The following is a 13817-nucleotide window of genomic DNA, read 5'->3' as shown; positions in this document are numbered from 1 at the left end:
TCTCCATGAGGATCAACAGCTCCACAACTGTAGGATTTGAAGTGTCACTGGTTTTGAATTCTATAACTGCAGGAAATAAGAATCTTTGAAATTTTTGTTAAAATATGGCTCACCTTTCAGTTTTAAGATATCAAATATTTATACTAGGTTTCCAAAATTCCACTGGTATGAAATCTGCCTACAGGCTTAGAAAAACTTACTTACAGGGGCCCTGGGACTCTGCTGCCATTGTTCTTCTATGTGGTTAAACAAATTAAAAAAAAAAACAACAAACAACCAAGACATAAAAATGGTTTTATTTATAGTTTAATTAAAAAAAAGCATCAGTATCTTCTTTAAAAGTTAACTACTTATTCCCACTACTCACAGAGAGTGGATGTATCAAGGATTTTTTTTCTCATCCAACTTATTTTGAAGATTAAAGTCAATTAGCTCATTTTTCTTCTTGGAAGGTAAAGATCAAATAACACAGGCACAACACGAGTATCAGTACTAAGCGTAAAACAAAACCTCCATAGAAGGAAGTTCCAAGAATTCCAGCACTATGGAAGGAAGTTGGTCTTTGGGATGCACAGCAGGCACAGGGGAGCATCTCTGTTCACTATCTAACCACTGGAATTTGTTTTAAAACAAAATCTTCCTTTCTGTATTTTCTGCTGTTGGGAGACAGCAGCTGCCGATGAACACCAACAGAATGTGAATCACTTCTTCTAGGAACACCACTGTGGTAAGTCTTGGTAGTCTGGCCTCTGGCCTGGTAATGGAGCCAGCTCAATTCCACTGTAGTACTCTTGTAGGCTTTTTCCAGGAACTGGTATTACCTGAAGGGGCCAACTGATGACAGCCTCCTCCAGGATATAAAATTTGGTCTAAGAGAAGACAATAGAATTTACAGGCTAAAATAAGATATTCACCGTTTTCATTCCAGCACAGGACGATACTGCTTTGTCTTCTGCCAGTGGTAAGAGAGACGGAGACCTTCCAGACTTGATCAGATTGTAGGAAAATATTACTCGTTTTGGTGCACAGCCTGTAATCCAGACTCTAGGATCAAACATATTTAAAAGAACCTTCATCCAGCTTGCTTTCAGCTTGAGACTCAGAGTCCAGTCATTTATTTCTGCTGAGAAGTACTTGCCCTTTCTGCTGGTGAGATTATAACCAGAAGAAAGCTTGGGTTAATCGCTTCTTCTTCACATCACTGAAGCATTGCGGGCACCTCTTCATCTATAAAAGTAAATGAACAAAACGCCTAGATTATATATTAACTTTCTCTGTCAAGTTTGCAATTGCCCAATATGAAATACAAGCCATGCTAGTCATCTGATAGTCCTTAAGATACTGTATCTACTATTTTTAAATGCAGTATTACCACTCAGCCACTTATTTAATTGCTAGTAATAAATGGAGGAAAACAAAAAAGCTGCTCAGTGAAGTAGCAACAAATTTTAAAGCAGTTGTCTCAGATTAATTATAGCTGCAATATACCTGGAAAACTGAGATACAGGAATAAGGAAATAGAGAACCTGCAAGAGCTGTTGTGAAGTACTTGTTGCCAGTAAATCCTGTAAGATCGTGCACAAGTTCCTTGAACTCCTGCTTCCTCTGGCACAGATGAAAAGGAAGTGGGCATACTAGGACATCAGTGATACATGGGGTCAAGATTTTTGCAGGCAAACGAAATACATTTATTTCTTCATCCCACCACACACCTTTCTCGTTGAACAGCAGAAGACTGGGTATGTGGCCAACCATTTCTTCACCCAGGTTTCAGTTTCCTTCTACACTAATCTTAAAATTAAAAGTGCCTGGCCTTTAGCCATTTGGCCCATGTTTAAACACATCGTTTATTCATCGAAACACAGCAATAGGCCTCTGCACAGAAATCTAAAACCAAACGAAGCGTGTACTAGCGCACTCCATGCGATGCTTTCCCTAACACGTTGAAAATGACCTACCTCGCACCAGCACTAATCTCTTAATGCCCCTCCAGCTGTCGTGACTTCTGTCTGCTCATCCAAAAGTTTCGGATATATTCCAAAACTTATTCACTGCACTAAACTGTTTCAGTAACATAAATTGGAAAACAAATTTGCAAAACCCAAGTCATTGCATTTTGAATGACAGCCTGTTAGTCACTTCCTCGCTAAGGCACTGAAGTGAATTTGACCTGAAGAAATATAGTGAGTAACTTGTATAAGATGAGTTTGTAAATCCAGCCCAGTCAGTGTTGACAAACCTCTGATACCATCGGATGAGAGTTCAGACTACAAACACAACCTGTCACAGAACCCAGCCATTGCCATGAATGAAGTCAATTGTCTGTACAATGAACCAGTGTGTGGAAAGAAATGAGGAGGGAAGTATTATGAGAAGGTTCCTCTGTGTTCGGTTTCAGGGGAACATGGACCAGTCTTCCTGTTTGCAACCCTGTGTTCTCCACTGAGCCATCTTTCTCTTTCTTCTACACAACTAGCAGAGAATACACTTTTGCCTGATCATCAGTAGAAATGTCTGTCTGCATTGGTCTTACCGTAATACCCAAGGATATTTGGCTTTTCAGTAACTAAACTACACTTGAGTCATATGAGAAACAAGCTAACATTACTTATACTGGTATATACCACTAAATTATCACTAGAATGATATTTCATGAGTAAGATGAGAAAAAGTGACAAGACCATATAGTTTCACGATTTATACAACAAAGACAATAGATTGTCACTCATGCTGAGCCTTGAGGGGTGCTTGAACTGTAGAACAAAAGGCCTCAGCTGGTGAGAAGATGCTTCTTACATCCCCCCCCCCCCCCCTTCTTACATCCCCCCCCCGTAACAGTTTGTTGTTCAGAGCAAGAAAAACATTATTAGAAATGCAGATTTTGATTTATGTTGTCTACAGAGGAGGCAGGTGGATCCAACTACTGGTGTATTTAGAGAGACAAAAATTCCCAACGTGCACTTATGAAGGATGGGATATCCACGATGAGTTTTCTTGAGAACTGGAAGAACACCGTGTTTGTCCCTTTTAAACAAGCAGAGCATTAAATTGAACTAACAAGAAGAGGTTCAAAACGACAGTGAAGAAAGGAGATAGTTCTTCACATAACACTTCACTAAGCTGTGGAAGTGTCTGCCATAGGATATGGATGACAGATGTTCATTTGTCTTAAAAAGGAATTGGACACAGTGATAGAAATCCATCAGAAGCTTTTTAATATACAGAAGCTACCTTTGGTTCAGGGAGCTCTTGTGCTGCAAATAGTTTCAGGGCTGAGAGATTACTTGCAAGAATCATCAGCCATGACATGGTTCTTATATCCTCTCCTAGCCATCCTTTTTTGGCTGCGATCACAGGCAGGATGCCGGGTTGGATGTACCTTTATTCTGACTCAGTATGTCTGCTATTACGCTCTTATGATTTGCTCTAAACTGTCTCTCTTCCTTCTCATCTTCACAAACTCTAAGACTATCACTCCAAAGGGCTGTGGTATATGCTACCACAAAGCAAAACTCTGATTCATCTTGATAAGGAAAACACAGACGTATTCTTGCCCTGCCACCATCTGCTACAAACGTGGGAAGAAGTTTCACTGTAAATAGCAAGACTGTTCAGGTAAATTGCAAATGTGGTAGTCGTAATGAATGACCCATGGGGAATGACTCATTTCCCCTAACAGTTTTGTACTGAATACCTGAAATACAGTTTAATCTAGCAGGTCAGACCGTTTTAATCCCCAGCCTAAGAGGTAATCACAAAAGGGGCGATTAAAAAAACTGAGGCTGAGCAAGTCCTGTGATTTATCTATGAGCTATGAAAATGCACATCACTTTGGGGATTAAGGAGAAAGCCAGACCTCAGAATTACCAACTTTCTCAAGATGAAAATCATAGTACAGCAGTACAATTGCTTAATATAAAATAGCTCTAGTTCTGTGATTTCTTAAGCTGACAAAATCACAGCTACATCTTACTGGCAGAAGGAGTGAGTTCTTCCAGAGGCGTTTACAAGATAGATTTTTATGGGCTGAGACAGCACAGCAACCTCCCTTCTTATTTCTAAGAATGGGATTATAAACGCTTGCCTAACCTACAAACTCCCCAGGGGTCTCATTCTGCTCCTCCGCCAGCTTGAGTCTTGAGCAGCAGAGATTATAAACGCACGCTAGTAAAATCCTTGGCATGACTCTTTCTACAGTTGGAATCTTTTCTGAAGGACAGTATGTTGTTCATGAAGCAGCAGATGCTGATAGTCTTTCTCAGAAAACTGCCATTAGAACATCAATGTACAGTTAGCAAAACCTAGAGAAAGAAAGAAGGGCCAATACTAGAAGTAGTGCTAGCTGTAGAAGTGCCATTAATTGTGAGAAGGGCAGACATAATTTAGGAATTAAAGTAAGCTCATTTCAAAGATTAAGTGCCCTAAGGATGCAGAACTGACACAGCAAACAAAGACCCCTTCTATTCAAATCAAGAAAGAATATGTGAATGCTTCTGAGATCCAAGACAGCGTGGCAGCCCTATTATATGTTGGCAGAAAAGGAACAATTAAACTAAAGGATAACACAGGAGATATTTAAGCATGAATTTGCATCATCTCACAGTAGCGTCTTACAGGAGGTTTTTAGATTGCAAAAAAATATGAAACTAAGCAATAAAATAAAATAATGGTTCAAATGTCAAAAAAAAAAGTTGACTCCGCAGCCTATTGCCTGCATAACTCTGGAGGAGAAAACATTTGAAGGTAGCTCAGGAGGAGCTGCATCTGTGTCAAAACCACAGCGTAAGGATGAGGTTTGCCTCCACTCACACTGCAGAACATGGAAAAGGAAGATGACCGAGGAAATGCTCAAGTGGTAAAACTTCCATCAGGATTTGGGTGTCCTCTCTGTAAACAGAGGAATTCTGTTTCCACAGCTGTCCATACAGTTCTCTTGAAAAGCACAAGATTCCATAGCAGCTTCGGGAAAAAAGTGAAACTAATAAACAAGATAACCTTTAAGAACTGCTCCCAGCATGTTTTGCAGCGAGTGAAGGCACAGAATGGACATTTAAAAGGCACATCATCCTCAGATTTGCAGGCAGAGCACTGGTATCTTCCTAGAGCACAGAGAGACAGAGAGAGAAAGAGAGAGAGAAAAAGAGAGGGGAGAAATGACTAAGTTTCAGTAAGCACCTGTGAAATTCTCATGCATGTGTGCTTCCAGTGTGGTCCAGAAGCCAATGACCATGAGTTTTATGAAGAGGTTCCTGAATGTTAATAACGCAATACATGGCCCTATTGCATTATTTCTTTCATATGACCTCATTCTATCTCTCAGTGCCTCAGAACCCCGTTTAGAAACTGAGGTTACATCCTTGCTTTACAAGGAAGTTGTTGAGAAAAATCTCTAAGTTCTCGAGAAACTATTACATCACTGTGATAAAGACAGCAAAGTACTTTGATATAGCAGATGCAAGTAGCAGAAAGTACAAATTCTTCTCAGTAAACCATACAAAACATTATTGCACCTGTGCAAATACAGGCATGAAACAATCCTCATTTAACAGAACATCAACATAATTCTCAGTCCTATAACTTACCCTAATTCCTGAGAATTAGGGAGCTGCGTCTAGGAAATCTCATCTATACTTACCACACTCTGGTTCCATCTCTAGGGGAAAGAGAGGTACAACTCCAGAGCATGTGGGTGCTCTCATGTTACTGGTTTCTTCTGAATCTTCTTCAGTCTTTGGCAATTCAAGTTTATTTTCCTGGTTAAAGCAGAAGGAGGAAATCTCTCTCTGAGTTTTCTCTGGCACCTCACTCTTAGGAACAGCTGCATCTGATCATAAAACAACGGCATACAATACAGTGTAACGCAGAACACAACATACAGGCTCTACAAAAACACAATTAGCAGTAAGTTCAGTAAGTTCTCATTGTAGAAGAACAACTTTTTTTTTTCTTGGCTAAACTGATTGGCAACAGAAGTTTCTGGTATTACACAACATTACTGAAAAAGACTCTTTACACTGAAATAGTTCTGTGGTAAGTTATTCCTAGACACAGTAGATCTTGATTTGGACATGGCCAATTGCTTTGATCTTCCTTTAGATACCTACTGTGAGAAGGCCCGAGCCCATGACTAAGGTTGCTGGACGCTACCCATCATAGTAAGTAAATAAGAATCTAAACTTCAGAGAAATGTTCATGCCCTACCTTGTACATGGCTGTTTTCTGCCTTCGTGCACCAGCTCTCCAAACTCAGAGGGCTCCTTTCACCTTGCACTGTGTGTTGCAATTGCTTCTCTTTCCCACCACAGACCGTTCCAGTCAAATCTTTACACATCTGATTGAACTGCTCTTTGTGATGGGGGCGCACAAACATGTAAAACCCTGTCCAAAAGGAAAATACAGTTAACATAAATGCCTGACCGTGGAAGACTTGTTGTTTTGGAGGCAATTCTTTGGAAGCTGAACAATATCATCCATATTCCTCAGAGTATCTTCAGGTTTGTGAAAAACTTCATCTTTTTGATTTTTATTTTTTTTTAAATAATTTCAGGGTTTTCCTTGCCAGTAGACAGATGAGTATTCGGTATCAAATACAATCTCAACTGACCCAGAAATTTTTCCATTCTCTACAGCTAACCATAAACATCTGATCCAGTCCTTCAGCTGACAACTGATCTAGCAAAAATCAAGCATATGCACAATATCTGAAAAACCTTTCTCAGAAAGGAAATTTCTCATTACTGTTTGGTTGACAAGGATTCAAAACCCACATATAAAAATTCTGAAAAAATCCCAGATATAATTTACTGCCAAGCACACAATTCCACCATAAAGCCCTCTCCAGTCAAAACATCTGTTCAGTAAGGACACTGACTCTCTGTTTGTAAGAATGCTCAGGGGGAGATTATGACTCACAGTGCCACACAGTTCATTTCCCTCTTGCTCTTCACTATGTCAGGAGTGATCTGATTAGTTAACACAACAGAAAAACTTGGTTTTCTAAAAATTTTGAGAGATTAAGATAACAATATCCCACTGACCCTGACGAGAGATTTTGTACAAACAAATAAAACTCTATTAGTGTTTCCCAGAATATGCTGTGTGCTCTATTTCCCACAGAGAAGTTCACAGCAGAGACAGGGAAGAAGGTGAAACTGAGGTGTTACATAGCACAGCAAGAGAGGCCCCCATCAAAGCAATCAAGGGCAGCATACAGTCTATTATTTGCAAACTAGCTAACGAACAGTGAAAGGTTATTGCTCACATAAGATCACAGCACCTACATGTTATTTTCAACTAAATAATAATGGCTTTAAAATAACCCTTACTTCGTAGGAGATGAAAGTCTTCTGGCCGCTCAGTGGTGAGGGCTGCTATCACTGGTATCATAGCATCGTAGTTATCTGTCTTCTTGTAAGTTAACAGCGCTTCATAGAAATGGCTGAAAGTGCTTTTGTCCAAAGCCTTTTTCACGTCATTGAGATAGGTAGTCCTGAGGACCTGGTGGTGATCTTTCCTAGAGCCTGAAGCTTTCTCAGTGTCTTTACTTAGAGCTTGACCAGCGTTATCCCCTGAGAAACAAAGAACACGAGATGAGTAGGGCTTGGGGGAGGAACAGAGGCAAGCAGGTGAGCCTTGATTTCTCTTGTATCAATTTCTCTTTTCATTCCAAGGGGTTTCCTGAATTACTTCAATGTAGTAAAGTCAACACCGCTTGCATAGTCAAATGCCCCGCTCTGACCTGACCTTAGGCAGAGCCAAGACCTGTTCCTGACAACAGCAACTGGGCAAATTAATTCTTGGGAACCCTTTTGGTGTATTTGGGAGTTTCTGGATCTTTGAGATGGAGAAATATGCCAGATAGTCACTTTGGATGAGAAAAAGGAGACACAGAGGATACTGTGCTTGGAGGTCAGCAACAAACCAGGTTTTGTGCTACACTTCAAAGGAGTAGAAGCATTTTCAACAGATGGCCTGGCACAAGGGCAAGTAAACTTGACAGCAGCTTTAAAGAATAGATTTCTCACCTCCTATTACTAAAAGGAGAAAAGACGTCCTTCCCCCCCCCCCCCCCCCCCCAAACAGGAAAGCATAATGTCAAAATAGAATAATCAATCTAAAATTATAATAAAAGAGATAGCACATAGCAATGTAGGAGTACAAGAGAAGATACGTGCAGCTAAGAACACCCTGCTAAACTCCAAGTGGACTTCTGTTCAAAGTGTCAGTCTTTGGATTCTGATATGTCTTAGTTTTGAAAAAGTTGTGTTTCACATATATACACATGTGTAAAGGCATGTCTTTACAAGGTATGTAAAGACATGTACGTGCCTTACATGTACTTGCCTTACATATAAAGGCATGTACATATGGATAAAATGTATTATAAGAAACTGATTTAAATTAACCAATCACATCTTCTGGTATTTAGATATTTATTCTTCTCAACAGATAATGAACTTTTAAAAGATGGACTTAGTTACATTTCTGGAAAGGGGAAAAACACGGGTGTGAATTTTATAATCTGTAGCTTCTCACAGGAACATACGCCACTTAGGGAGCGAATCACAGAAATAGGACATACATTTATTACTGTTATTTTCTCAATTACATTTGTGAACACAAATTTCTGGGAAAAATCAATCTCACAGACCTCAGGAAAAAAAAAAACACAAAGGCCCTGTTTCATGCAAGTGTTCTTAAAATTCAAAAGCAAAACAAGGAAATAAATCAGAAGAAAAACATGGCTTCATAGATGAAAAGCTTTTAAAGCCTGCCGGGAAACATTGGCTTTTTATTTACTTATTTATTCTAAAAAGAAAGGATTAGACTGATTATTCTTTATTCTCTAAAGACAGACATCTAAGCTGTCCAGCTATCCTACTCATTTCCTCATGAGAAATACAAAAAATTCCCAGCTGTTCTCAGGAAGATCTATAATCAAATCAAAATTGAGCCTTTGACTTCAAAGGTAAATACTGAACAGTACAAGATTAGAGGGATGCATGCAGAGATTATGTGCAATTGTGAGAATATATTTGCTAATCTCCATTTCTGCAGAAAAAAACTGTCCATATGAGGAGTGTACGCATTACTGATAACAAAGCAGGAACTGTTTCTTTCTTCATACCTGGATTCACATTGACCTCATCTAAAATTACATTCCTTAAATGACTATCATTCACAAACTCTGGACAAACAGGAAACCCCCAGCAGTCTCATGCTCAACGCGCCCTTTCCCTCACTCAGGTCAGTCTCTAGTGCAAGCTTCTGGTTTTAGTTGGTTTCTTTCATATTCACCTTAAATTAAGTTATTAGCTTTTGTGTTTGTTTTGCACAATCCTTGCTGAAAACTCTCAATTACCATCACTTCTACCTACAGACTGAGAGCCACTATACTATGTGATCACAGGAAACATTGGTTCCCAACAGAATTTACGGTCAACGACAATATAAAACATAAAAACACGACACCAAGGTAATGCATGTTATTTAACATGAAGCATACCTGCACTAGTCAGTCCTGTTGTCAAGTGAAATCCTCCCTGGTTCAAGTGCAGTCCAGGGTTCAGCTGTGTGTATGAGTCCTTTGAGGATGTTGTTTTCTGCTGACTCTTTTTTCCTTCTGTTAAATCAAGCGAGTCCGTTAACATGGAATTTAGGGAAGAATGAAAATAGAACAATGTATTTCAAAGAATGTTGCTTTTTGCTGAAAACACTAGGGGATGTTGACGCATTTCTTTGCTAAGAGGCGATGAGCCAACACCCTGCTTTTTTAGCACCTTCATGTTCCAGGATTTCAAAAATTTCACAAAGTTTTGAAACCCACGGACTAGATTCAAGATCTAAACAGATCTGTAAAAAGCCCTTTTGAAATAAGATGGCATTGTTACTAACTATGCAGTAACTAAAGCTCAGGCATCTGCAAATGCTCACAGGAAGGTGGGCAAGAGGATCTTGCAGAGCAGACTTGAGCTCAAATTTTGATTCACCAAAATTGCTTTCCACCCTTGCATATCTACATAGTAGCTGCATCTTGCTCTGTAATTGGACAAGGCCCATCAAAGGATACAACTGCACAACACTGAATCAAGCTCCTCACCTATTTTCTTTGCCAGTATCTCTCTCTCTTCCTGCAAGAGGCTGTGTTCAGGTTTGTAGCCACAGCCCGCTCCAGTCAGACTGCAACATGCTTCATGAAACTGTTTTTTATGTTGAGGTCGAACAAACTGGTAAAATTCTTCCATTAGAGAGAGGGAGGGGAAGAAAAGAAAATAAATCCACAACAGGTAACAAATGCTCCAGAAATTTATGACAGTAGGACTTCTGAGTTAGGTACCAAGAAAATAAAGTGTAACTAAATAACTTAAAATCTAAATGCTGTTCTTCAGTGCTTATACAATCAGCACACTTAAAAAGTGCGTAGAGGTCAATTACAGTTCAATCATCTAACAAACTGGTAGGTAATTACTTTTTCCAATGTAAAATGGAAGTAGGTTATTTTTCAATGAAACAGGTAATTGCTGTAAAAGGTCGTGAGTTACCTCATAAGCTGTGGGGTCAAAGCATCTGCTAGGCAGGTAACAAAGAACAGTTGACATACTGTTCATTTACACATCACCTTGCTCCACTGTAGAATGCTTACTAGCCAAAAGCTTAAACCTCACTGCAAGTCAAATGAACTTTAGATTTCACGTGCCTAAAACTTATGAAAGCTTGACTAGTAAGACAGGCAAACTACGAAACAGACTGTGGCCACTATTAGCACTAAGAGCTCGTATTTAGCTTCTCAGTCCTTAACCTTAAAAGTTAGCCTTAAACAATTTACAAGATAAGTAACTATTTTAAAGATGAACAAAGTCACAGAAAAACCTGTCCATTTGCTTCTATGCACAGCAAACAATCAATGACACTTTCAGATCTCTCCTCATCGTCCTCTCCTGCTTCCTTGCTAATTACAAGATGAGTAAATAATTTACACTCAAATCTTACTGTGCTGTTATAAGGAAACTTTCTGTAAAGTAGAAGCAGAAGAGCTGGAATCAGATGTTTTATTTTAAAATATTTTTGAAAAACCAAACAAAAAAAGTCCCTACCAACCAAAACAAAACCACAGAAACAAATGCATGAGGGAAAATTCAGGAAAGTTTTGTCAGACTCATTAAGCAAGAGAATGTACAGAAAACTTCCATTATTCCTTTTGACTTTCACAGAGCTGCCTCCATTTCTTTCTGCATTTCCACAGATCGAAATTATTTCTAATGTACTAGCAGAAGAATTCAAATAAGCCAGATAGCTAAATTATCCTGAACATAGCAGAATGACAGATTTCATCACTTATTTTAGGACATAAGCAACACTCAAAGGTGATCCTCAATAAATATGCTAATCTTGTACGGTTGCTAAGACATTGCAGGCCACTAGAAGTAAAGCCTCCTTCAGCTTTTCACTTTCCTATTGCAATATATGCACTATTTTTATGAAGCATCATCTACTGAAAAAGAAACATTAACGGGGTAATTGACTTTCAGTCAATAAAAGCATTGAGTTTCCAGCTTTACTCCATAAAGACTTTCCGTCTCATTTTCTCACAACCTGAACAGCCATGCTCCAGTTCCCTCCTCTATTCAAAAGCTGATCATACTCGCAATTTGATAAAATTGAGAGGGGAAGGAAAATTCACAGAGAAAACATTCTGTTAAACTAGAAGAAATGTTGGTGGAAGTCTAGTTCCTGTCAATGCAGTCATCACGGAAAAGTTCGGGTTGGAAGGGACCTTAAAGATCACCTAATTCCAACCCCCCTACCAAGGACAAGGTCACCTCCCAGATCTGGTTGCTCAAAGCCCCATCCAGCCTAGCCTTGAACACTTCCAGAGATGGGGCATCCACATCTGGGCAACTTGTTCCAATACCTCAATGCCCTTGGAGTAAATAATTTCATCCTTATACCTAGTCTAAACCTACCCTCTTTTAGTTTAAAGCCATTACTCCTTGTCCTATCACTATAGTCCCTGATAAAGAGCCCCTCCCCAGCTTTCCTGTAAGCCCCCCTTAGGTATTGGAAGGCCAGACATTAAAAGCCAGGAAGATACCAGGTAAACCTGTAAACTATCCGTGCTTGTCCAGATCACTTATACTCGTCATTATTTAATAGAAGATTTCTCTAGATATCCTGACTACTTAATTACTGCTTTAACACTGAACCCTTCTGAATGCGTACAGCCAACTCCTGACAACCTTCAAGACAACACTCTTCATCTTACCTCCTCCTCTTCTAAATCACAGGGATTAAACTATTCTTCTTTTAGGCAAAGTTCAAAATAGCATAAGCTTCCATAGAATATATTTTTTTTATTTCAAGTCTCTCAGTATGCAAACTAAGGTATAATAATTAGATCGAGAACGTATTTTTTGTTTGTTCTGAGAATATAAAGTGATGAATGCTAATGGTTATTGCCCTGATTGATGTGTACCTCAAAGGTAAAATGGTTACTCATGAAATGCACAAGTCTATTTGAAAGACAAAGGTCGCGTCATATAAATTTACTAGGTAACTTGTCATACCTCGTAACAAGATATGGTTTTTTTCATCCTCGACAAAAAGGGAACTCATTTGAGCTAACATAGCATTGAAGTCATCTGTCTTCTTGTAGTGCTGAAGAGCTTTAGAGAAGAGATCATAGCTTTGTTGGCTTAGGGTCTGCTTCACTGTTGCAATGTACAACATAGCTCTGGCCTTCTTTGGCTCAGTTGGGTCTGCTATCTTATCAGCTTCCTGCGAAGACAGGAAGATTTTTCAATAGACATGATGACAAGAGAAACTACTCTCACACGAATTTAGACAGAAGCAACAGATTTACATTCCACAAGATTCTTTAAACATTTGATACTTTAGGGAGGCACAAGACATCTTAAACATGAAGTAATAACTGTGTGCCTTGGACTACACATAGAACAATGCAATGCTTTCAACTAACATACTACGGTGTCTCATGAAATAATTGTAGTCACCCAAAAAAGCACCTATCCATGTGTCATTTCCTGAAAAAAATATATATATAGCTTCAGTGCCACAGAAGAAACATAAATCTAACGGGGCCTGCCTCCTCAAAGAACAGAATTAACCAAAAACCATAAATCTCTCGCTATACAAAGCACGAGATTCAAAGAATGGAAGGTGTTTACTTATTTCTGTTCCTCTAAAAATTTCTTTAAGACACTATAAACACATGCAAGCTAGATTGCTGTCTAGTATTGGGAAACATTTTTGTTCTATAATAACAAGCAGCAGGGACTTGAAAGAGATTCAAAACAAACCCTTCTTTATGAAAGAGACTGCATTATAATATGCTTACGCAGTTTGAACATATACACCCATGACCCTTGACACACATCAGGCCAAAAGAAATGTCACTGGGGCAATCCTCCAAGGCATGAGTGTATTATTTTTCCCAGATGATTACCCTACCTATTTGTAAAACATTAGTCCCTCTAACAATTGTGAACATTCATTCCCTCATGGAAGAAAAGGAATGCTGCTATACACCTACTCCACTGACAAAACTGACTGCTTCAGAGGAATGTTTCCTAGAGAAGGCAGCCAAGACTCATTTCACAATTCTATTCTTAGGAGAAGCCTTATAAAGAGAAACGAGATGTACTGCAACCTTGAGGGCTAGGCTGATTCATCATGACATAGCAACAAACTGCAAACACAATCTTCTGCAAAGGTGTTTCCTTTCTCACACCTTGGATACCATCAGCCTCACGATCTGTGACTACTTTTATGAGTGTTGGATGCCAGGTGACTGATAGCCT

General features: G+C 39.1%; 1 protein-coding gene across 5 annotated transcripts in view; it reads right to left on the bottom strand.

Moving 5' to 3' along the window:
* Nucleotides 1–282: 282 nt before the first annotated feature.
* RTEL1 (regulator of telomere elongation helicase 1) overlaps nucleotides 283–13817 on the bottom strand; it is a 44022-nt gene continuing 30487 nt past the window's right edge. For 2 of the 5 annotated variants that reach the window (XM_083801071.1, XM_083801074.1), the window contains 8 exons: nucleotides 12564–12774; nucleotides 10100–10237; nucleotides 9506–9622; nucleotides 7326–7568; nucleotides 6202–6378; nucleotides 5636–5824; nucleotides 4996–5099; nucleotides 283–1227 (listed from right to left, as the gene is read on the bottom strand). In XM_083801071.1, the coding sequence (XP_083657197.1) occupies nucleotides 1156–1227; nucleotides 4996–5099; nucleotides 5636–5824; nucleotides 6202–6378; nucleotides 7326–7568; nucleotides 9506–9622; nucleotides 10100–10237; nucleotides 12564–12774 (1251 nt within the window). In that variant the 3' untranslated portion in view covers nucleotides 283–1155. Of the gene's footprint in view, nucleotides 1253–4995; nucleotides 5100–5635; nucleotides 5825–6201; nucleotides 6379–7325; nucleotides 7569–9505; nucleotides 9623–10099; nucleotides 10238–12563; nucleotides 12775–13817 lie in introns of all 5 variants that reach the window. The other 3 variants (XR_014572940.1, XM_083801073.1, XM_083801072.1) reach the window with 3 other exon arrangements.

This window comes from Anser anser (genome assembly GCF_964211835.1).
Source record: "Anser anser genome assembly, chromosome: 16".
Classification (NCBI taxonomy): Eukaryota; Metazoa; Chordata; class Aves; order Anseriformes; family Anatidae; genus Anser; species Anser anser.
This window is presented reverse-complemented; position numbering and strand designations above follow the sequence as displayed.